Genomic DNA, 23,861 nt, shown 5'->3' with positions numbered 1-23,861 from the left:
AATGAATGAGTGAGTGAATGAATGAATGAGCGAGTGAATGAATGAGTGAGTGAGTGAGTGGACGAACAAACGAACGAATGAATGAACGAACGTGCGAGTGAATGAATGAGTGAATGAATGAGCGAATGAATGAATGAGTGAGTGAACGAACGAACGAATGAATGAATGAACGAACGAACGAACGAACGAACGAATGAATGAATGAACGAACGAATGAATGAATGACGCCATCCTCCCCTCCGGGAGGCTCCACCCCGGCTCTTCCTTTCGTCCCCGGCCCCTCCCTTAAGGGGGCGGGCGTTCGAAGGGTGAGCGGCAGGGGCTCCAGCCAATGGCAGCCAGGATTCCAGACAGGCGTCCAATCAGGCGAGGCGTTGGTGGCAGGCGCGGGCCGGGAGCCCGCCTCCTGGCAGGTGACCTGAGGCGGGGGGGGGAGGGGCAGCCGGCTGAGGCGTTCGCTCCCTCCCCCTCCCCCACCCGCCGTTGGTTGGCGGAGAGCTGAGGGACGGAGGGAGGGAGCGAGCGAGCGCCGCCTGGTGGGCGCCGCCTCTGTGAGGAGGCAGACAGACAGACAGACAGACAGCCGTCATGGACGAAAACCAACAAACGGGGGACGACACTGAGGTAAAACCATCATCATCATCATCATAATGATGGCATTTGTTAAGCGCTTACTATGTGCCCAGCACTGTACTAAGCGCTGGGGAGGTTACAAGGTGATCAGGTTGTCCCCCGTGGGGCTCACAGTCTTCCTCCCCATTTTCCAGATGAGGCAGCTGAGGCCCAGAGAATAATAGCAATAATAATGGTGGCGTTTGTTAAGCGCTTACTATGTGCCAAGCACTGTGCTGAGCGCTGGGGGGGATGCAAGGTGATCAGGTTGTCCCCCGTGGGGCTCACAGTCTTCCTCCCCATTTTCCAGATGAGGCAGCTGAGGCCCAGAGAATAATAGCAATAGTAATGGTGGCATTTGTTAAGCGCTTACTATGTGCCAAGCACTGTTCTAAGCGCTGGGGGAGATGCAAGGTGCTCAGGTTGTCCCCCGTGGGGCTCACAGTCTTCATCCCCATTTTCCAGATGAGGCAGCTGAGGCCCAGAGAATAATAGCAATAATAATGATGGCGTTTGTTAAGCGCTTACTATGTGCCAAGCACTGTGGTGAGCGCTGTGGGGGATGCAAGGTGATCAGGTTGTCCCCCGTGGGGCTCACAGTTTTTATCCCCATTTTCCAGATGAGGCAGCTGATATAATGATGGCATTTGTTAAGCGCTTACTATGTGCCAAGCACTGTGCTGAGCGCTGGGGGAGATGCAAGGTGATCAGGTTGTCCCCCGTGGGGCTCACAGTCTTCCTCCCCATTTTCCAGATGAGGCAGCTGAGGCCCAGAGAATAATAGCAATAGTAATGGTGGCATTTGTTAAGCGCTTACTATGTGCCAAGCACTGTTCTAAGCGCTGGGGGAGATGCAAGGTGCTCAGGTTGTCCCCCGTGGGGCTCACAGTCTTCATCCCCATTTTCCAGATGAGGCAGCTGAGGCCCAGAGAATAATAGCAATAATAATGATGGCGTTTGTTAAGCGCTTACTATGTGCCCAGCACTGTTCTAAGCGCTGGGGGGGATGCAAGGTGTTCAGGTTGTCCCCCATGGGGCTCACAGTTTTTATCCCCATTTTCCAGATGAGGCAGCTGAGGCCCAGAGAATAATAGCAATACTAATGATGGCGTTTGTTAAGCGCTTACTATGTGCCAAGCACTGTTCTAAGTGCTGGGGGGGATACAAGGTGATCAGGTTGTCCCACGGGGGGCTCACAGTCTTCATCCCCATTTTCCAGATGAGGCAGCTGAGGCCCAGAGAATAATAGCAATAATAATGATGGCATTTGTTAAGCGCTTACTATGTGCCCAGCACTGTTCTAAGCGCTGGGGAGGTTACAAGGTGATCAGGTGGTCCCCCGTGGGGCTCACAGTCTTCATCCCCATTTTACAGATGAGGCAACTGAGGCCCAGAGAATAATAGCAATAATAATGGTGGCATTTGTTAAGCGCTTACTATGTGCCAAGCACTGTTCTAAGCGCTGGGGGTGATACAAGGTGATCAGGTTGTCCCCCGTGGGGCTCACAGTCTTCATCCCCATTTTCCAGATGAGGCAACTGAGGCCCAGAAAATAATAGCAATAATAATGATGGCATTTGTTAAGCGCTTACTATGTGCCCAGCACTGTACTAAGCGCTGGGGAGGTTACAAGGTGATCAGGTTGTCCCCCGTGGGGCTCACAGTCTTCCTCCCCATTTTCCAGATGAGGCAACTGAGGCCCAGAGAATAATAGCAATAGTAATGGTGGCATTTGTTAAGCGCTTACTATGTGCCAAGCACTGTTCTAAGCGCTGGGGGGGATACAAGGTGATCAGGTTGTCCCCCGTGGGGCTCACAGTCTTCCTCCCCATTTTCCAGATGAGGCAGCTGAGGCCCAGAGAATAATAGCAATAATAATGGTGGCGTTTGTTAAGCGCTTACTATGTGCCAAGCACTGTGCTGAGCGCTGGGGGGGATGCAAGGTGATCAGGTTGTCCCCCGTGGGGCTCACAGTCTTCATCCCCATTTTCCAGATGAGGCAACTGAGGCCCAGAGAATAATAGCAATAATAATAATGGCATTTGTTAAGCGCTTACTATGTGCTCAGCACTGTTCTAAGCGCTGGGGGGGTTGCAAGGTGATCAGGTTGTCCCCCGTGGGGCGCACAGTCTTCATCCCCATTTTCCAGATGAGGCAGCTGAGGCCCAGAGAATAATAGCAATAATAATGATGGCATTTGTTAAGCGCTTACTATGTGCCAAGCACTGTGCTGAGCGCTGGGGGAGATGCAAGGTGATCAGGTTGTCCCCCGTGGGGCTCACAGTCTTCATCCCCATTTTCCAGATGAGGCAACTGAGGCCCAGAGAATAATAGCAATAATAATGATGGCATTTGTTAAGCGCTTACTATGTGCCAAGCACTGTGCTGAGCGCTGGGGGAGATGCAAGGTGATCAGGTTGTCCCCCGTGGGGCTCACAGTCTTCCTCCCCATTTTCCAGATGAGGCAGCTGAGGCCCAGAGAATAATAGCAATAATAATGATGGCGTTTGTTAAGCGCTTACTATGTGCCAAGCACTGTTCTAAGCGCTGGGGGAGATGCAAGGTGCTCAGGTTGTCCCCCGTGGGGCTCACAGTCTTCATCCCCATTTTCCAGATGAGGCAGCTGAGGCCCAGAGAATAATAGCAATAATAATGATGGCGTTTGTTAAGCGCTTACTATGTGCCCAGCGCTGTTCTAAGCGCTGGGGGGGATGCAAGGTGATCAGGTTGTCCCCCGTGGGGCTCACAGTCTTCCTCCCCATTTTCCAGATGAGGCAACTGAGGCCCAGAGAATAATGGCAGTAATAATGATGGCATTTGTTAAGCGCTTACTATGTGCTCAGCACTGTTCTAAGCGCTGGGGGGGTTGCAAGGTGATCAGGTTGTCCCCCGTGGGGCGCACAGTCTTCATCCCCATTTTCCAGATGAGGCAGCTGAGGCCCAGAGAATAATAGCAATACTAATGATGGCATTTGTTAAGCGCTTACTATGTGCCCAGAGCTGTTCTAAGTGTTGGGGGGATGCAAGGTGATCAGGTTGTCCCCCGTGGGGCTCACAGTCTTCATCCCCATTTTCCAGAAGAGGCAACTGAGGCCCAGAGAATAATAGCAATAACAATGATGGCATTTGTTAAGCGCTTACTATGTGCCCAGCGCTGTTCTAAGCGCTGGGGGGTTGCTAGGTGATCAGGTTGTTCCCCGTGGGGCTCACAGTCTTCATCCCCATTTTCCAGAAGAGGCAACTGAGGCCCAGAGAATAATAGCAATAACAATGATGGCATTTGTTAAGCGCTTACTATGTGCCCAGCGCTGTTCTAAGCGCTGGAGGGGATGCAAGGTGATCAGGTTGTCCCCCGTGGGGCTCACAGTCTTCATCCCCATTTTCCAGATGAGGCAGCTGAGGTCCAGAGAATAATAGCAATAATAATGATGGCGTTTGTTAAGCGCTTACTATGTGCCCAGCGCTGTTGTAAGCGCTGGGGGGGATGCAAGGTGATCAGGTTGTCCCCCGTGGGGCTCACAGTCTTCCTCCCCATTTTCCAGATGAGGCAACTGAGGCCCAGAGAATAATGGCAGTAATAATGATGGCATTTGTTAAGCGCTTACTATGTGCTCAGCACTGTTCTAAGCGCTGGGGGGGTTGCAAGGTGATCAGGTTGTCCCCCGTGGGGCGCACAGTCTTCATCCCCATTTTCCAGATGAGGCAGCTGAGGCCCAGAGAATAATAGCAATACTAATGATGGCATTTGTTAAGCGCTTACTATGTGCCCAGAGCTGTTCTAAGTGTTGGGGGGATGCAAGGTGATCAGGTTGTCCCCCGTGGGGCTCACAGTCTTCATCCCCATTTTCCAGAAGAGGCAACTGAGGCCCAGAGAATAATAGCAATAACAATGATGGCATTTGTTAAGCGCTTACTATGTGCCCAGCGCTGTTCTAAGCGCTGGAGGGGATGCAAGGTGATCAGGTTGTCCCCCGTGGGGCTCACAGTCTTCATCCCCATTTTCCAGATGAGGCAGCTGAGGTCCAGAGAATAATAGCAATAATAATGATGGCATTTGTTAAGCGCTTACTATGTGCCCAGAGCTGTTCTAAGTGTTGGGGGGATGCAAGGTGATCAGGTTGTCCCCCGTGGGGCTCACAGTCTTCATCCCCATTTTCCAGATGAGGCAGCTGAGGCCCAGTGAAGTGACTTGCCCAAGGTCACACAGCTGACATGTGGGGGAGCCGGGATTAGAACCCATGACCTCTGACTCCAAAGCCCGTGCCCTTTTTTTTTTAAAAAAAATGGCATTTATTAAGCACTTACTATGTGCAAAGCACTGTTCTAAGCGCAGGGGGGGATACAAGGTGATCAGGTTTTCCCACGGGGGGCTCACAGTCTTCATCCCCATTTTCCAGATGAGGCAGCTGAGGCCCAGTGAAGTGATTTGCCCAAGGTCACACAGCTGACATGTGGGGGAGCCGGGATTAGAACCCATGACCTCTGACTCCAAAGCCCGTGCCCTTTTTTTTTAAAAAAAAATGGCATTTATTAAGCACTTACTATGTGCAAAGCACTGTTCTAAGCGCAGGGGGGGATACAAGGTGATCAGGTTGTCCCACGGGGGGCTCACAGTCTTCATCCCCATTTTACAGATGAGGCAGCTGAGGCCCAGAGAAGTGAAGTGACTTGCCCAAGGTCACACAGCAGACATGTGGGGGAGTCGGGATTAGAACCCATAACCTCTGACTCCCAAGCCCGTGCCCTTTTTTAAAAAAATGGCATTTGTTAAGCGCTTACTATGAGCAAAGCACTGTTCTAAGCGCTGGGGGGGATACAAGGTGATCAGGTTGTCCCACGGGGGGCTCACAGTCTTCATCCCCATTTTACAGATGAGGCAACTGAGGCCCAGTGAAGTGACTTGACCAAGGTCACACAGCTGACAAGTGGGGGAGCTGGGATTAGAACCCATGACCTCTGACGACCAAGCCAGTGCCCTTTTTTTTAAAAGGCATTTATTAAGCGCTTACTATGTTCAAAGCACTGTTCTAAGCGCTGGGGAGGTTACATGGTGATCAGATTGTCCCATGTGGGGCTCACAGTCTTAACCCCCATTTTACAGATGAGGGAACTGAGGCCCAGAGAAGTGAAATGACTTGCCCAAAGTCACACAGCCGACAAGTGGCAGAGCTGGGATTTGAACCCGTGACCTCTGACACCCAAGCCCTGGCTCTTTTCCACTGAGCCACGCTGCTTCTCTAGTGGAAAGAGCCCGGGCTTGGGAGTCAGAGGTCATGGGTTCTAATCCCGGCTCCGCCACTTGTCAGCTGTGAGACTTTGGGCGAGTCGCTTCACTTCTCTGGGCCTCAGTTCCCTCATCCGTAAAATGGGGATGAAGACTGTGAGCCCCCCGTGGGGCAACCTGATCACCTTGTATATACCCCAGCGCTTAGAACAGTGCTTGGCACATAGTAAGCGCTTAACAAGTACCAATATTATTAACTTGTACTTCCCAAGCGCTTAGTACAGTGCTCTGCACACAGTAAGCGCTCAATAAATATGATTGAATATTATTATTACAGTGCTGTGCACACAGTAAGCGCTCAATAAATACCACTGACTGACAGGAGCAAGACGTCATTATCTCCATCATCATGGGGTGATGATGAAGGAGCGCAGCGTGGCTTGGGGGCAAGAGCCCGGGCTTGGGACTCGGAGGTCATGGGTTCTAATCCTGCCTCCGCCACTTGTCAGCTGGGTGACTTTGGGCAAGCCACTTCACTTCTTTGGGCCTCAGTGACCTCATCTGTAAAACGGGGATCAAGGCTGTGAGCCCCACGTGGGATAATAATAATAATAATAATAATAATGATAGCATTTGTTAAGCACTTACTATGTGCAAAGCACTGTTCTAAGCGCTGGGGAGGTTACAGGGTGATCAGGTGGTTCCACAGGGGGCTCACAGTCTTCACCCCCATTTTACAGATGAGGGAACTGAGGCCCAGAGAAGTGAAGTGGTTTGCCCAAAGTCACCCAGCTGGCAATTGGCGGAGCCAGGATTTGAACCCGTGACCTCTGATTCCAAAGCCCGGGCTCACCAAGCGCTTGGTACAGTGCTCTGCACATAGTAAGCGCTCAATAAATATGATTGATTGATTGATTGAGCCACACTGCTTACTTTATATCTACCCAGTGCTTAGAACAGTGAAGCGAAGAGAAGCAGCGTGGCTCAGTGGAAAAAGCCCGGGCTTTGGGGTCAGAGGTCCTGGGTTCAAATCCCATCTCCACCACTTGTCAGCTGTGTGACTTTGGGCAAGTCACTTCACTTCTCTGTTCCTCGGTTACCCCAACTGTAAAATGGGGATTAAGACTGACAGCCCCCCATGGGACAACCTGACCAATCAATCAATCAATCAATCGTATTTATTGAGCGCTTACTGTGTGATCACCTTGTAACCTCCCCAGCGCTTAAAACAGTGGTTTGCACATAGTAAGCGCTTAATAAATGCCATCAAAAAGCAAACAAACTAATGCTTGGCACCTCGTAAGCACTTAACAAATACCATTGTTATTAGTATTATTATTATCCTCCTTCAGCACTTACTGTGTGCCAGGCACTATAGTAGATGCAAGGTAATTGGGTTGGCCACAGTCCCAGTTCATTCATTCATTCATATATATATATATATGTTTGTACATATTTATTACTCTATTTATTTATTTATTTTACTTGTACATATCTATTCTATTTATTTTATTTTGTTAGTATGTTTGGTTTGTTCTCTGTCTTCCCCTTCTAGACTGTGCGCCCACTGTTGGGTAGGGACTGTCTCTATATGTTGCCAATTTGTGCTTCCCAAGCGCTTAGTACAGTGCTCTGCACATAGTAAGCGCTCAATAAATACGATTGATGATGATGATGATGATGATTAAGCGCTTACTGTGTGCAGAGCACTGTACTAAACGCTTGGGAGGTGCAAATCGGCAACATATAGAGACGATCCCAACCCAACAACGGGCTAGAAGGGGGAGACAGACAACAAGACAAAACAAGTAGACAGGCCTGGGGCCCACGGTCTTCACCCTCATTTTACAGATGAGGGATCTGAGGCGCTTATTATGTGCCAAGCACTGTTCTAAGCGCTAGGGTAGATACAAGGTAATCAGTTTGTCCCCCGTGGGGCTTTCTCTTCCTCCCTTCAAGGCCCTGCTGAGAGCTCACCTCCTCCAGGAGGCCTTCCCACACTCAGCCCCTTCCTTCCGCTCCCCCTCGTCCCCCTCTCCATCCCCCCCATCTTACCTCCTTCCCTTCCCCACAGCACCTGTATATATGTATATATGTTTGTACATATTTATTACTCTATTTATTTTACTTGTACATATCTATTCTATTTATTTCATTTTGTTAGTATGTGTGGTTTTGTTCTCTGTCTCCCCCTTCTAGACTGTGAGCCCACTGTTGGGTGGGGACTGTCTCTATATGTTGCCAACTTGGACTTCCCAAGCGCGTAGTCCAGTGCTCTGCACACAGTAAGCGCTCAACAAATACGATTGATTGATTGATTGATTAATCCCCATTTTACAGATGAGGTCACTGAGGCACAGAGAATTTAAGTGACTTGCCCAAAGTCACACGTATGTTTGGTTTTGTTCTCTGTCTCCCCCTTTTAGACTGTGAGCCCACTGTTGGGTAGGGACTGTCTCTCTATGTTGCCAATTTGTACTTCCCAAGCGCTTAGTACAGTGCTCTGCACATAGTAAGCGCTCAATAAATACGATTGATGATGATGAAGTGGCGGAGGTGGAATTAGAACCCGTGACCTCTGACTCCCAAACCCGGGCTAATTCCACTAAGCCACGCTGCTTTTGAGCGCGAAGTGCAGAGCCCTGCACTAAGCACTTGGGAAAATACAACACAATTAGGAGACACATTCCCTGCCCATGATGAGCTTACAGTCTAGAAGACTGTAATAACTGCCATTTATTTTCTATTTTCTATATATTTTATTTTCTATTGGCTAATTCTGGTTGGAGAAACCAGAGAAAATCATCGGGAGAAAATCAATCAACTATATTCATTGACTACCAGCTGTGTGCAGTGCCCTGTACTAAGCGCTTGGGAGAATAATAAGGGTATTTGTTCATTCATTCATTCAATCGCATTTATTGAGCGCTTGCTGTGTGCAGAGCACTGTACTAAGCGCTTGGGAAGTACAAATCGGCAACAGATAGAGACGGTCCCTACCCACCAGTGGGCTCACAGTCTAGAAGGGGAAGACAGACAACAAAACAAAACATATTAACAGAATAAAATAAATTAAAATAAAATTTATAGCATTTATTTATTATTTATTTAGCATTTATTTATTTATTTAGCATTTATTAATCGCTTACTATGTGCAAAGCACTGTTCCAGGCACTGGGGAGGTTACAATTTGTTGAGCACGTACTATGTGCCAAGCACTGTTCTAAGCGCTGGGATAGTTACAGAGTAATCAGGTGGTCCCACGGGGGGCTCACAGTCTTCATTCCCGTTTTACAGGTGAGGCAACTGAGGCCCAGAGAAGTTAAGTGACTTGCCCAAGGTCACACAGCAGATAAGAGGCAGAGACGGGATTAGAACCCATGTCCTCTTGCTATAACACAGTTATAGAACAAGAGAAAAGTTGGCCTTCCCCAAGCCGACAGGCCTAGCTGTATAGATGTATATATGTTTGTACGTATTTATTACTCTATTTATTTATTTTACTTGTACATATCTATTCTATTTATTTTATTTTGTTAGTATGTTTGGTTTTGTTCTCTGTCTCCCCCTTTTAGACTGTGAGCCCACTGGTGGGTAGGGACCGTCTCTATATGTTGCCAGTTTGTACTTCCCAAGCGCTTAGTACAGTGCTTTGCACATAGTAAGCGCTCAATAAATACGATTGATGATGATGGGAGGGTGTCTCTTGAGGGGATTAAATCAACCGATGATATTTATTGAGTGCTTACTGTGTGCAGAGCACTGATCTAAGCGCTTTGGAGAGTACATGCTTTGGTAGTCATGTTCCCTGCCTACAAGGAGCTTACAGTCTAGAGGGGGAGAAAGCCATGATTATAAGTAGATAAAATGGTGGCTATTTTGTTTTGCTAATATATGTTGTTTTATTATCTGTCTCCCCCTTCTAGACTGTGAGCCCGCTGTTGGGTAGGGACCGTCTCTATATCTTGCCAACTTGGACTTCCCAAGCGCTTAGTACAGTGCTTTGCACACAGTAAGCTCTAATGAATGAATGAATGAACATGTTTGTACAGGTTTATTACTCTGTTTAGTTTACTTGTACATATTTACTACTCTAGTTATCTTATTTTGTTAATGTGTGTTGTTTTGTTGTCTGTCTCCCCCTTCTAGACAGTGAGCCCGCTGTTGGACTGTCTCTATATGTTGCCAATTTGTACTTCCCAAGCGCTTAGTACAGTGCTCTGCACACAGTAAGCGCTCAATAAATACGGTTGAATGAATGAATGACCCAAGTGCTGTGGGGCTGAGGGGTGACTAGAAGGTGCAAATTCAAGGGGTCCGCTTCCCGTCCTATTTTTTGAACACTTAATAAATAACATTACTACTTGTGGGCAGAGCACCGTTCTAAATGCTTGGGACTGTATAGTATATATTAGTTGGAGCTTAGTCTGTCTCCCCGTCTAGACTGTAAGCTCGTGGGCAGGGAACGGGCCTGCTAAGTCTTTTGCACTGTACTCTCCCAAGCACTTAGTACAGTGCTCTGCGCATATTTATTTATTTGTACATGTTTATTCTATTTATTTCATTTTGTTAATATGTTTGGCTTTGTTCTCTGTCTCCCCCTTCTAGACTGTGGGGTAGGGACCGTCTCTATATGTTGCCAACTTGGACTTCCCAAGCGCTTAGTCCAGTGCTCTGCACACCGTAAGCGCTCAATAAATACGATTGAATGAATGAATGAATCCTAGGGCCAGAAGGAGGACTCCTTCAAAGCCCTACTGAGAGCTCACCTCCTCCAGGAGGCCTTCCCACACTGAGCCCCCTTTTTCCTCTCCTCCTCCCCATCCCCCCTGCCCTACCTCCTTCCCCTCCCCACAGCACCTGTATATATGTTTGGACAGATTTATTACTCTATTTATTTGACTTGTACATATCTACTATTCTATTAATTCTGTTAAGGATGTGCATCTAGCTTTATTTCTATTTATTCTGATGACTTAATAATAATAATAATAATGATGGCATTTGTTAAGCGCTTACTATATGTGCAAAGCCCTGTTCTAAGCACTGGGGAGGATACAAGGTGATCAGGTTGTCCCACTTGGGGCTCCCAGTCTTCATCCCCATTTTACAGATGAGGTAACTGAGGCCCGGAGAAGTGAAGCGACTCGCCCAAAGTCACACAGCTGGCAATTGGCGGAGCCGGGATTCGAACCCATGACCTCTCACTCCAAAGCCCGTGCTCCTTCCAATGAGCCACACTGCTTTGACACCTGTCCACGTGTTTTGTTTTGTTGTCTGTCTCCCCCTTCTAGGCTGTGAGCCCGCTGTTGGGTAGGGACCGTCTCTATATGTCGCCAACTTGGACTTCCCAAGCGCTTAGTACAGTGCTCTGCACACCGTAAGCGCTCAATAAATACGATTGAATGAATGAATGACTCCAGGCCTGTGGGGTGGGTCTGGAGTTTAGGTGCAGGGCCTGGGACGGGGGGGTGCAGGGGGTACAGAGGAGGGGAGCAGCAGGAGCCCGTTATTGGGTAGGGATTGTCTCTATAGGTTGCCGACTTGTACTTCCCAAGCGCTTAGTACAGTGCCCTGCACACAGTAGGCGCTCAATAAATACGATTGTATGGATGAGGTGGGCTCACAGTCTAGAAGGTGGGCTCACAGCCTAGAAATAGTGTGTCCGAGCTAAATCCCAGCCGGATTTAAAACCGCATGTATTAATAATAATAATAATAATGATGGTATTAAGCGCTTACTACGTGCAAAGCACTGTTCTAAGCGCTGGGGAGGTTTCAGGGTGATCAGGTTGTCCCAAGGGGGAGCTCAAAGTCTTAATCCCCGTCTTACAGATGAGGTCACTGAGGCCCAGAGAAGTGAAGTGACTTGCCCAAAGTCACCCAGCTGACAGTTGGCGGAGCCGGGATTTGAACCCCTGACCTCCGACTCCAAAGCCCGGGCTCTTCGTAATGACGAGGAGGAAAATACGTTAGCGATCTGGTATATGTGTCGTCGGTGTGTACGTTCCTTGTGGGACAGGAGCCTGTTTGAAGCTTCTGTCGGAGTTTCCGGAGAGTTTAGTACAGTGTGTTGCGTTCGGTGGGTGCTCAATAGAGAAGCAGTGTGGCCCAGTGGATAGAGCCAGGATGAGAACCCAGGTCTCTCTGACTCAGGGGACTGGGCTCTAGCCACTGGGCCACAGTGAGGCGGAGCTGGGATTAGTTAAATTGCTATTTAAGTGCTTACTATGTGCCAATCAATCAATCAATCAATCAATCGTATTTATTGAGCGCTTACTATGTGCAGGGCACTGTACTAAGCGCTTGGGAAGTCCAAGGTGGCAACACATAGAGACAGTCCCTACCCAACAGTGGGCTCACAGTCTAAAAGAGTGGGCTCACAGTCTAAAAGACTAGAAGTCTAAAAGTCACTGTTCTAAGCGCTGGTGTAGATAATAATAATAATAATAATGGCATTTGTTAAGCGCTTACTACGTGCAAAGCACTGTTCTAAGCGCTGGGGGGGATACAAGGTGATCAAGTTGTCCCACGTAGGGCTCACAGTCTTAATCCCCATTTTTACAGATGAGGTAATTAAGGCTCAGAGAAGTGAAGTGACTTGCCCAAGGTCACACAGCAGACTTGTGGTGGAGCCGGGATTCGAACCCATGCCCTCTGACTCCAAAGCCCGGGCTCTTTCCACTGAGCCACGCTGCTTCTCACGAGGTAATCAGGTTGTCCCTCGTGGGGCTCACAGTCTTAGCCCCCATTTTGCAGATGAGGTAACTGAGGCCCAGATTAGAACCCAGGACCTCCGACTCCCGGACCTAGGATCTCGCCATTAAGCCTTGCTGCTCCCCTGCGTAGATCTCACCCCCTCAGAGATGACCTTTTTTATTTTATTTTGTTTATTTTGTTAATATGTTTTGTTTTGTTGTCTGTCTCCCCCTTCTAGACTGTGAACCCGCTGTTGGGTAGGGACCATCTCTAGATGTTGCCAACTTGGACTTCCCAAGCGCTTAGTCCAGTGCTCTGCACACAGTAAGCACTCAATAAATAGGATTGAATGAAGGAAGGAAGGAACAAGGAGGAATATTAAGGCAAGCAAAAGGCAAACACCTTGCACCTTTCCAGGAACAAGGGGTGCAAATGAATCTGTGGTTGTCACTGTGGTCACCTGGTCCCTCTCTCCCTTAACTCTCCTCCCTGCCCCTTCTCCCCTTCCTCCTCCCTATTCCTTCTCCCCTTCCTCACCACCCCTTCTCCCCTTCCTCTCCTCCCTATTCCTTCTCCCCTTCCTCTCCTCCCTATTCCTTCTCCTTTTCCTCTCCTCCCTATTCCTTCTCCCCTTCCTCTCCTCCCTATTCCTTCTCCCCTTCCTCTCCTCCCTATTCCTTCTCCCCTTCCTCTCCTCCCTATTCCTTCTCCCCTTCCTCTCCTCCCTATTCCATCTCCTCTTCCTCTCCTCCCTATTCCTTCTCCCCTTCCTCTCCTCCCTATTCCTTCTCCTTTTCCTCTCCTCCCTATTCCTTCTCCCTTTCCTCTCCTCCCTATTCCTTCTCCCCTTCCTCTCCTCCCTATTCCTTCTCCCCTTCCTCTCCTCCCTATTCCATCTCCTCTTCCTCTCCTCCCTATTCCTTCTCCCCTTCCTCTCCTCCCTATTCCTTCTCCCCTTCCTCTCCTCCCTATTCCTTCTCCCCTTCCTCTCCTCCCTATTCCTTCTCCCCTTCCTCTCCTCCCTATTCCTTCTCCCCTTCCTCTCCTCCCTATTCCTTCTGCCCTTCCTCTCCTCCCTATTCCTTCTCCCCTTCCTCTCCTCCCTATTCCTTCTCCTCTTCCTCTCCTCCCTATTCCTTCTCCCCTTCCTCTTCGCCCCTTCTCCCCCATCTCTTCCCCCTCCCCACCCCTTCTCTTCTTTCCTTCCTCTCCTATCCTCCTATCCTGCCTCTTCTCCCCATCCCCCGTCTCCTCCCTCTTCCTCCTCCCTCTTCCTCCTCCCTCTTCTCCTCCTCCCTCTTCTCCTCCTCCCTCTTCTCCTCCTCCCTCTTCTCCTCCTCCCTCTTCTCCTCCTCCCTCTTCTCCTCCTCCCTCTTCCCCTCCTCCTCCTTCTTCTCCTCCCCACCCCTTCTCCCCATCTTCCCTTCCTCTCTTCCCCTGCCCCTTCTCTCCCATCTCTTCCTCCCACTCTCTCCTCCTCCTCCCTCTTCTCCTCTTCCCTCTTCTTCTCCTCCTCCCCACCCCTTTTCCCCATCTTCCCTTCCTCTCCTCCCCTTCTCCTTCTCTCCCATCTCTTCCTCCCACTCTCTCCTCCTCCTCCTCCCTCTTCTCTTCTCTCTTCTTCTCCTCCTCCCCACCCCTTCTCCCCACCCCTTCTCCCCATCTTCCCTTCCTCTCCTCCCCTTTTCCTTCTCTCCCATCTCTTCCTCCCACTCTCTCCTCCTCCTCCTTCTTCCCTCCCCTTCTCTATTATTGTGTTTATCTCTATTATTGTGTCTAATCTGTTGTGTGTAAACACCAAACTCCCGGGCCCAGAAAGTCTGTACTCAGCCCTGCAGGGGACCAGCAAGGAGACCAGCAGGGAGAGTCATCAGTTCATTCATTCATTCACGGAGTTGTATTTATTGAGCACTTACTGTGTGCAAAGCACTGTAGTAAGTGCTTGGGAGAGTACGGTATAACAATACAACAGACACAGTCCCTGCCCACAACAAGCTTACAGTATAGAGGGGGAGAAAGACATTAATAGAAGGAAATAAAATGACAGATATGGACGTAAAGTGCTGTAGGGCTGGGAGGGGGAGGCATCATCATCAATCGTATTTATTGAGCGCTTACTACGTGCAGAGCACTGTACTAAGCACTTGGGAAGTACAAATTGGCAACATATAGAGACAGTCCCTACCCAACAGTGGGCTCACAGTCTAAAAGGGGGAGACGGAGAACAAAACCAAACATACTAACAAAATAAAATAAATAGAATAGATATGTACAAGTAAAATAAATAAATAAATAGAGTATTAAATATGTACAAACATATATACATATATACAGGTGCTGTGGGGAAGGGAAGGAGGTAAGATGGGGGGATGGAGGGGGGATGAGGGGATGAGGAAGGAAGGGGCTCAGAGTGGGAAGGCCTCCTGGAGGAGGTGAGCTCTCAGTAGGGCCTTGAAGGGAGAAAGAGAGCCAGCTTGGTGGATGGGCAGAGGGAGGCAGAGGGCAGGTGGTCCAGGAACCAGGAACCAAGATTGTGTCTATTATTCTGTCTTCTCCCAAGAGCTTAGTACAGTGCTCTGCACATAGTAAGCGCTCAATCAATCTGATTGAATGAATGAAAGGAACCCAGGGAAGGAGAAGGGGCCGGGTGGAGCCATTTCCACCCTCCACCATGAGGTCTGAGACTGCTGACTGACTGCTCAGAATCAATCAATCAATCGATCAATCGTATTTATTGAGCGCTTACTGTGTGCAGAGCACTGGACTAAGCGCTTGGGAGGTACAAGTTGGCAATATATAGAGACAGTCCCTCCCCAACAGTGGGCTCACTGTTAAAGAAGTGACCCGTCTGCTGGGTGACCTTGGGCAAGTCATTGGACTTCTCTTTGTCTCAGTTACCTCATCTGTAAAATGGGGAATTAAGATTGTGAGCCCCATTTGGGACTGGGACCTGATTACCTTGTATCTACCCCAGTAATAATAATAATAATGATGATGGTGTTTGTTAAGCACTTACTATGTGCAAAGCACTGTTCTAAGCACTGGGGAGACTAGACTGTGAGCCCACTGTTGGGTAGGGACTGTCTCTATATGTTGCCAACTTGTACTTCCCAAGCGCTTAGTACAGTGCTCTGCACACAGTAAGCGCTCAATAAATACGATTGATTGATTGGGGAGAATACAAGGTGATCAGGTTGTCCCACGGGGGCTCACAGTCTTCATCCCCATTTTCCAGATGAGGGAACTGAGGCCCAGAGAGTAATAAAAATAATGGCATTTATTACGCTGCTCTGCCAGGCTCTGCCAGTTGTCAGCTGTGTGACTTTGGGCAAGTCACTTCACTTCTCTGGGCCTCAGTTCCCTCATCTGTAAAATGGGGATGAAGACTGTGAGCCCCATGTGGGACAACCAGATCACTTTGTGATCTCTGCAGCGCTTAGAACAGTGCATTGCACATAGTATGCGCTTAATAAATGCCATCATTATTATTATTATTATTAAGCACTTACTATGTGCAAAGCACTGTTCTAAGCACTGGGGAGGATACAAGGTGATCAGGTTGTCCCACGTGGGGCTCACAGTCTTCATCCCCATTTTACAGATGAGGTCACTGAGGCCCAGATAAGTGAAGCGATTTACCCAAAGTCACACAGCTGACAGTTGGCGGAGCCGGGATTTGAACCCATGACCTCTGACTCCAAGCCCGGGCTCTTTTCCACTGAGCCACGCTGCTTCTCTAGTACTTTGTTAAGCGCTTACTATGTGCCAGGCACTCTTCTAAGTAGTAGGAAAGTGGGGAGGAAAGCAGAGAATAATAATAATAATAATGATTATTATTATTACGGTATTTGTTAAGCGCTTCTAAGTACTAGGAAAGGGGGGGAGGGGGAACAGTACTAAGTACTGTTCTAAGTACTAGGAAAGGGGGGAGGAAAGCAGAGAATAATAATAATGATAATGATTATTATTATTACGGTATTTGTTAAGCGCTTACTATGTTCCAGGCACTGTTCTAATACTGTAATAATAATAATCATTATTATTATTATTATTCTCTGCCTTCCTCCCCCCCGGCCAGCCTTGCTCCGTGTCTGTGGGCCTGCAGGGAGCCAGCTTGCTGCAGGTGGAGATCTCCGATGCCGTGAGCGAGCGGGACAGGGTAAAATTCACCGTCCAGACCAAGGTGAGGCTCCCAGGCGGCGGGAGACGACTTTCGCCGGTCACGGGCCCCCTCCCCTCAATCAATCAATCGTATTTATTGAGCGCTTACTGTGTGCAGAGCCCTGGACTGAGCGCTCGGGAAGTCCAAGTTGGCAACATCTAGAGACAGTCCCTACCCAACAGTGGGCTCACAATCTAGAAGGGGTAGACAGAGAACAAAACATATTAACAAAATAAAATAAATAGAATAGATATGTACAAGTAAAATAAATAGAGTAATAAATATGTACAAACATATATACAGGTGCTCCTCCGCTCCCCATCGCCACAACTCCTTCCCTCTGCCTTTTAGACTGTGAGCCCACTGTTGGGTAGGGACTGTCTCTATATGTTGCCAACTTGTACTTCCCAAGCGCTTAGTCCAGTGCTCTGCACACAGTAAGCGCTCAGTAAATACGATTGATTGATTGATTGTTGGGTAGGGACTGTCTCTATATGTTGCCAACTTGCACTTCCCAAGCGCTTAGTCCAGTGCTCTGCACACAGTAAGCACTCAATAAATACGATTGATTGATTGTTGGGTAGGAACTGTATATGTTGCCAACTTGTACTTCCCAAGCGCTTAGCCCAGTGCTCTGCACACAGTAAGCGCTCAATAAATACGATTGATTGATTGATTGATTGTTGGGTAGGGACTGTCTCTATATGTTGCCAACTTGTACTTCCCAAGCGCTTAGTCCAGTACTCTGCACACAGTAAGCGCTCAATAAATATGATTGATTGATTGTTGGGTAGGGACTGTCTCTATATGTTGCCAACTTGTACTTCCCCAGCGCTTAGTCCAGTGCTCTGCACACAGTAAGCGCTCAATAAATACAATTGATTGATTGATTGATTGTTGGGTAGGGACTGTCTCTATACGTTGCCACCTTGTACTTCCTAAGCGCTTAGTCCAGTGCTCTGCACACAGTAAGCACTCAATAAATACGATTGATTGATTGATTGTTGGGTAGAGACTGTCTCTATATGTTGCCAACTTGGACTTCCCAAGCGCTTAGTCCAGTGCTCTGCACACAGTAAGTGCTCAATAAATACGACTGATTGATTGGTTGATTGATAAGCACTTAATGAATTCCATCATTTTTATTATTATTATCCCCAGGGAGAGACTCTGAAAGAGGATTCATTCATTCAATTGTATTTATTGAGCGCTTACTGTGTGCAAAGCACTGTAGTGAGGACTAAATACGATCATTTTGGGGGGTGAGTGTGGGTCCTTCGGGGCGTGGGAATGTTTGTGTTTTTTTTGTTGGGGGGGTCTGGACTAAAGACGATCATTTTGGGGGGTGAGTGTGGGTCCTTCGGGGCGTGGGAGTGTTTGTGTTTTTTTTTTGTTGGGGGGGTCTCTGACGGCGGCGGCCTTTCTGGGTTTCAGAGCTCCCTGCCGCACTTCGCTCAGGCGGAGTTCGCGGTGGTGCGCCAGCACGAGGAGTTCATCTGGCTGCACGACGCCTACACGGACAACCGGGATTACGCCGGCATCATCGTGAGGCAGCGGCGCTGGGGGAGACGGGGATCCTGGGGTGGAGGGGCACAAGTCAGGGGCGCGGACGGAGCGGGGCCCGTGGGGCTGGGCCGGGGTGGAGAGGTCCGGCGTGGGGTAGGGAGGGAAGCGGGGCGACGTCGCCACGTCTTCTCTCCTTTCCCGCTTCTCTCCCCGCTCCGCGCGTTGGGAGGTTGTGGCGTCAGCCGGGAAGGGAGAGGGGACAAAAAAATGGTCCCCACATCGTCCCTAGATGTTGCCAACTTGTCCTTCCCAAGCGCTTCGTCCAGTGCTAGGCACACAGTAAGCGCTCAGTAAATACGATTGAATGAATGAATCCGCCAAGCTCCTCCCTTCAAGGCCCTACTGAGAGCTCACCTCCTCCAGGAGGCCTTCCCACACTCAGCCCCCTCCTCCCGCTCTCCGTCCCCCCCGCCTTACGTCCTTCCCTTCCCCACAGCACCTGTATAGATGTATATATGATTGTACGGATTTGTTACTCCATTTATTTTACTTGTACATATGTATTTTATTTATTTTATTTTGTTAATATGTTTGGTTTTGTTGTCTGTCTCCCCCTTCTAGACTGTGAGCCTGCTGTTGGGTAGGGACCGTCTCTATAGGTTGCCAACTTGTCCTTCCCAAGCGCTTAGTCCAATGCTAGGCACACAGTAAGCGCTCAATAAATACGATTGAATGAATGAATCCGCCAAGCTCCTCCCTTCAAGGCCCTACTGAGAGCTCACCTCCTCCAGGAGGCCTTCCCACACTCAGCCCCCTCCTCCCGCTCTCCGTCCCCCCCCCCGCCTTACCTCCTTCCCTTCCCCACAGCACCTGTATAGATGTATATATGTTTGTACGGATTTATTACTCTAGTTATTTTACTTGTACATATCTATTCTATTTATTTTATTTTGTTAATATGTTTGGTTTTGTTGTCTGTCTCCCCCTTCTAGACTGTGAGCCCGCTGTTGGGTAGGGACCGTCTCTAGATGTTGCCAACTTGGACTTCCCAAGCGCTTAGTACAGTGCTCTGCACACAGTAAGCGCTCAATAAATACGATTGATTGATTGATTGATTGATTCACAAGCGCTTAGTCCAGTGCTCTGCACACAGTAAGCCCTCAATAAATACGATGGATTGATGGATTGATTGACGTCAGGAATGAACAGAATCTACGATGACCTGGACCATCTCTCGGCCCCTTTGTTATTAATAATAATAATAATAATAATAATAATAATAATGGTATTTGTTAAGCGCTTACTATGTGCAGAGCACTGTTCTGCAGCGTGGGTCAGTGGAAAGAGCACGGGCTTTGAAGTCAGAGGTCATAGATTCAAATCTCTGCTCCGCCAATTGTCGGCTGTGTGACTTTGGGCAAGTCACTTCACTTCTCTGGGCCTCAGTTACCTCATCTGTAAAATGGGGATTAAGACTGTGAGCCCCCCCGTGGGACAACCTGATTCATTCATTCATTCAGTCGTATTTATTGAGCACTTACTGTGTGCAGAGCACTGTACTAAGCACTTGGGAAGCACAAGTTGGCAACATATAGAGACGGTCCCTACCCAACAGTGGGCTCACAATCTAGAAGATCAGCTTGAAACCTCCCCAGCGCTTAGAACAGTGCTTTGCACAGAGTAAGCGCTTAGTAAATGCCCTCATTATTATTATTAAATCCCCATTTTACAGATCAGGTAACTGAGGCCCAGAGAATAATAATACTAATGATGGCATTTATTAAGCACTTACTCTGTGCAAAGCACTGTTCTAATCAATCAATCATATTTATTGAGCACTTACTGTGTGCACAGCACTGTACTAAGCGCTTGGGAAGTACAAGTTGGCAACATATAGAGACGGTCCCTGCCCAACAGCGGGCTCACAGTCTAGAAGGGGGAGACAGAGAACAAAACCAAACCTATTAACAAAATAAAATAAATAGAATAGATATGTACAAGTAAAATAAATAGAGTAATAAATATGTACAAACATATACATATATACAGGTGCTGTGGGGAAGGGAAGGAGGTAAGACGGGGGGATGGAGGCGGGGGTTAGTATCTATGATTCAAAGATACTAACAGAACACAGGATCAAGTTTGCTCAGATGACTAAGTTTTACCAATTTCAAATATCGTGGGTTTTTTTTTTCCCCTATGGGTTTTATTTAGGGTGATTTTGCAGCAGGACAGCACTATCAATAGCCTAATTTTTTTCATGAAACATAAATATTCCTGAAATCACCCACAGTTGCTTGTCTTGGTTAGAAATTGTTCCCTAAGTGCCGGGGGGGTTTCAGGGCGATCAGGTTGTCCCACGGAGGGCTCACAGTCTTCATCCCCATTTTCCAGGTGAGGTCACTGAGGCCCAGAGAAGTGAAGTGACTTGCCCAAAGTCACACAGCTGACAAGCGGCAGAGCCGGGATTTGAACCCATGACCTCTGACTCCAAAGCCCGGCTTGCCCAAGGTCACAAAGCAGACACGTGGGGGATCTGCCCGCTTCCCTGTCTTCGTGGCATGGGAGTCAGAGGACCTGGGTTCTAATTCCGGCTTTCCCACTTGCCTGCCGCATGACCTTGGGCAAATCATTTCACTTTCCAGGGCCTCGGTTCCCACATTGCAGAAATCATCATCAATCGTATTTATTGAGCGCTTACTATGTGCAGAGCACTGTACTAAGCGCTTGGGAAGTCCAAGTTGGCAACATATAGAGACAGTCCCTACCCAACAGTGGGCTCACAGTCTAAAAGGGCGAGACAGGGAACAAAACCAAACATACTAACAAAATAAAATAAATAGAATAGATATGTACAGGTAAAATAAATAAATAAATAGAGTAATAAATATGTACAAACATATATACATATATGGGGATTCAGTACCTCTTCTCCCTCCTGCTTAGACCTGTGAGCCTCACATGGGACCTGACGATCTCATATCTAGCCCAGCATTTCGTACAGGGCTTGGCACATACTAAGTGCTTAACGGCTGCCACAGTTATTAATATGATTATCATCATTCCCCATCTTGCCTCGGACAGATTCCCCCAGCTCCGCCGAAACCGGACTTCGAGGTCTCCCGGGAGAAACTTCAGAAACTGGGGGAAGGGGACAGCTCTGTCACCCGAGAAGAGTTTGCCAAGATGAAACAGGAGCTGGAGGGGTGAGTGTCGCCGAGACCCTCCCCTCGACCCCCTCCCCATTCTTTTTTTAATCAATCAATCAATCGTATTGAGCGCTTACAGTGTGCAGAGCACTGGACTAAGCGCTTGGGAAGTACAAGTTAGCAACATATAGAGACGGTCCCTACCCAACAGTGGGCTCACAGTCTAGAAGGGGGAGACAGAGAACAAAACCAAACATATTAACAAAATAAAATAAATAGAATAGATATGTACAAGTAAAATAAATAGAGTAATAGATACGTACAAACATATATATATATATATATATATATATATATATGTAGGTGTATGTATATATACACACACACACACGTGTACATATATACATATATACAGGTGTATATATATACCTATATATAGGTGTATATATATACCTATATATAGGTGTATATATATATATATATATACACACACACACACACACACACATATATATACACACACACACATATACATAGGTGTATATGTATATAGGTATGTGTGTGTGTGTGTGTGTGTTTACGCCTATATATATACAGGTATATATATACATAGAGAGAGAGAGGGGTGTGTATATATACACAGGTGTATATGTATGTATATATATATATATATATATATATATATAAGGTGCTGTGTGTGTGTGTATATATATGTATATATATGTATATGTGTGTGTGTGTGTGTGTGTGTGTATATATATATATAATAAAAAGGTGCTGTACTAATCCCTGGGGTAGATAGAGGATTATCAGGTCCCCACCTAACGGGCTCAAAGTCTAGAAGGGGGAGAAACACAAATAGGGCTGACATTCATTCATTCAATCGTATTTATTGAGCACTTACTGTGTGCAGAGCACTGACTAAGCGCTTGAGAAGTACAATTCAGCAACAAAGAGAGACAATCCCTGCCCACAACGGGCTCACAGTCTAGAAGGGGGGAGACAGACATCAAAACCAAACAAAACAAGTAAACAGGCATCAATAGCATCAGTATAAATAAATGTAAATCCTTCATTCAATCGTATTTATTGAGCGTCGACTAATTGTGGTATTTGTTTAGTGCTTACTGTGTGCCAGGCACTGTACTAAGCACTGGGTGGATACAAGCAAACGGGATTGGACACAGTCCCTGTCCCGCGTGGGACTCCCAGTCTCAATCCCCATTTTACAGATGAGGGAACTGAGGCCCAGAGAAGTTATCATCATCATCATCATCATCATCAATCGTATTTATTGAGCGCTTACTGTGTGCAGAGCACTGGACTAAGCGCTTGGGAAGTCCAAGTTGGCAACATATAGAGACAGTCCCTACCCAACAGTCGGCTCACAGTCTAAAAGTTAAGTGATTTACCCAAGGTCACACAGCAGCCGAGTGGCGGAGCAGGGATTAGAACCCATGACCTTTTGACTTCCTGTAAAATGGGAATTAAGACTGTGAGCCCCCCCATGGGACACCCTGATCACCTTGTAACCTCCCCAGCGCTTAGTACAGTGCTTTGCACATAGTAAGCGCTTAATAAATGCCATCATCATTATTATTGCTCCAGGCCTATGCTCTTTGTGCAGTCTTGTGCTAAGTGCTTGGGCGAGTACAATATAACAGACGCATTTCCTGCCCACCGTGAGTTTACAGTCTAGTTTTGAAGCAGCGTGGCTCAGTGGAAAGAGCACGGGCTTTGGAGTCAGAGGTCATGTGTTCGAATCCCGGCTCTGCCACCTGTCTGCTGTGTGACGCTGGGCAAGTCATTTCACTTCTCGGAGCCTCAGTTACCTCATCTGTAAAATGGGGAGGATGACTGTGAGCCCCACGCGGGACAACCTGATCAATCAATCAATCAATCGTATTTATTGAGCGCTTACTGTGTGCAGAGCACTGGACTAAGCGCTTGGGAAGTACAAGTTGGCAACATATAGAGACAGTCCCTACCCAACAGTGGGCTCACAGTATATATGTTTGTACATATTTATTACTCTATTTATTTATTTATTTATTTTACTTGTACATATCTATTCTCTTTATTTTATGTTGTTAGTATGTTTGGTTTTGTTCTCTGTCTCCCCCTTTTAGACTGTGAGCCCACTGTTACGTTGGGGCCATCTCTATATGTTGCCAACTTGGACTTCCCAAGCGCTTAGTCCAGTGCTCTGCACACAGTAAGCGCTCAATAAATATGATTGATGATGATGATGATTTATTTTATTTTGTTAGTATGTTTGGTTTTGTTCTCTGTCTCCCCCTTTTAGACTGTGAGCCCACTGTTGGGTAGGGACCGTCTGTAGATGTTGCCAACTTGTACTTCCCAAGCGCTTAGTCCAGTGCTCTGCACACAGTAAGCGCTCAATAAATACGATTGATTGATTGATTGATAGAAGGGGGAGACGGAGAACAAAACCAAACATATTAACAAAATAAAATAAATAGAATAGATGTGTACAAGTAAAATAGAGT

The 23,861-nt window shown here is 47.6% G+C and overlaps 1 protein-coding gene across 3 annotated transcripts in view; it reads left to right on the top strand.

The window, feature by feature from the left end:
- Nucleotides 1–527: 527 nt before the first annotated feature.
- Nucleotides 528–23,861, top strand: part of SNX32 (sorting nexin 32) — a 44,014-nt gene continuing 20,680 nt past the window's right edge. For all 3 annotated transcript variants that reach the window (XR_005455670.1, XR_005455669.1, XM_038764378.1), the window contains exons 1-4: nucleotides 528–624; nucleotides 16,613–16,717; nucleotides 18,131–18,241; nucleotides 21,287–21,408. Coding sequence is in view for 1 of the 3 variants with exons in the window: in XM_038764378.1 (XP_038620306.1) it covers nucleotides 589–624; nucleotides 16,613–16,717; nucleotides 18,131–18,241; nucleotides 21,287–21,408 (374 nt within the window). In the remaining 2 variants the exon portion in view is untranslated. The remainder of the gene's footprint in view (nucleotides 625–16,612; nucleotides 16,718–18,130; nucleotides 18,242–21,286; nucleotides 21,409–23,861) is intronic.

The sequence above is a fragment of the Tachyglossus aculeatus genome, chromosome 22, assembly GCF_015852505.1.
Source record: "Tachyglossus aculeatus isolate mTacAcu1 chromosome 22, mTacAcu1.pri, whole genome shotgun sequence".
NCBI classification, from domain to species: domain Eukaryota; kingdom Metazoa; phylum Chordata; class Mammalia; order Monotremata; family Tachyglossidae; genus Tachyglossus; species Tachyglossus aculeatus.
The sequence above is the reverse complement of the archived record's forward strand: the minus strand, read 5'-3'. Positions and strand labels throughout refer to the sequence as shown.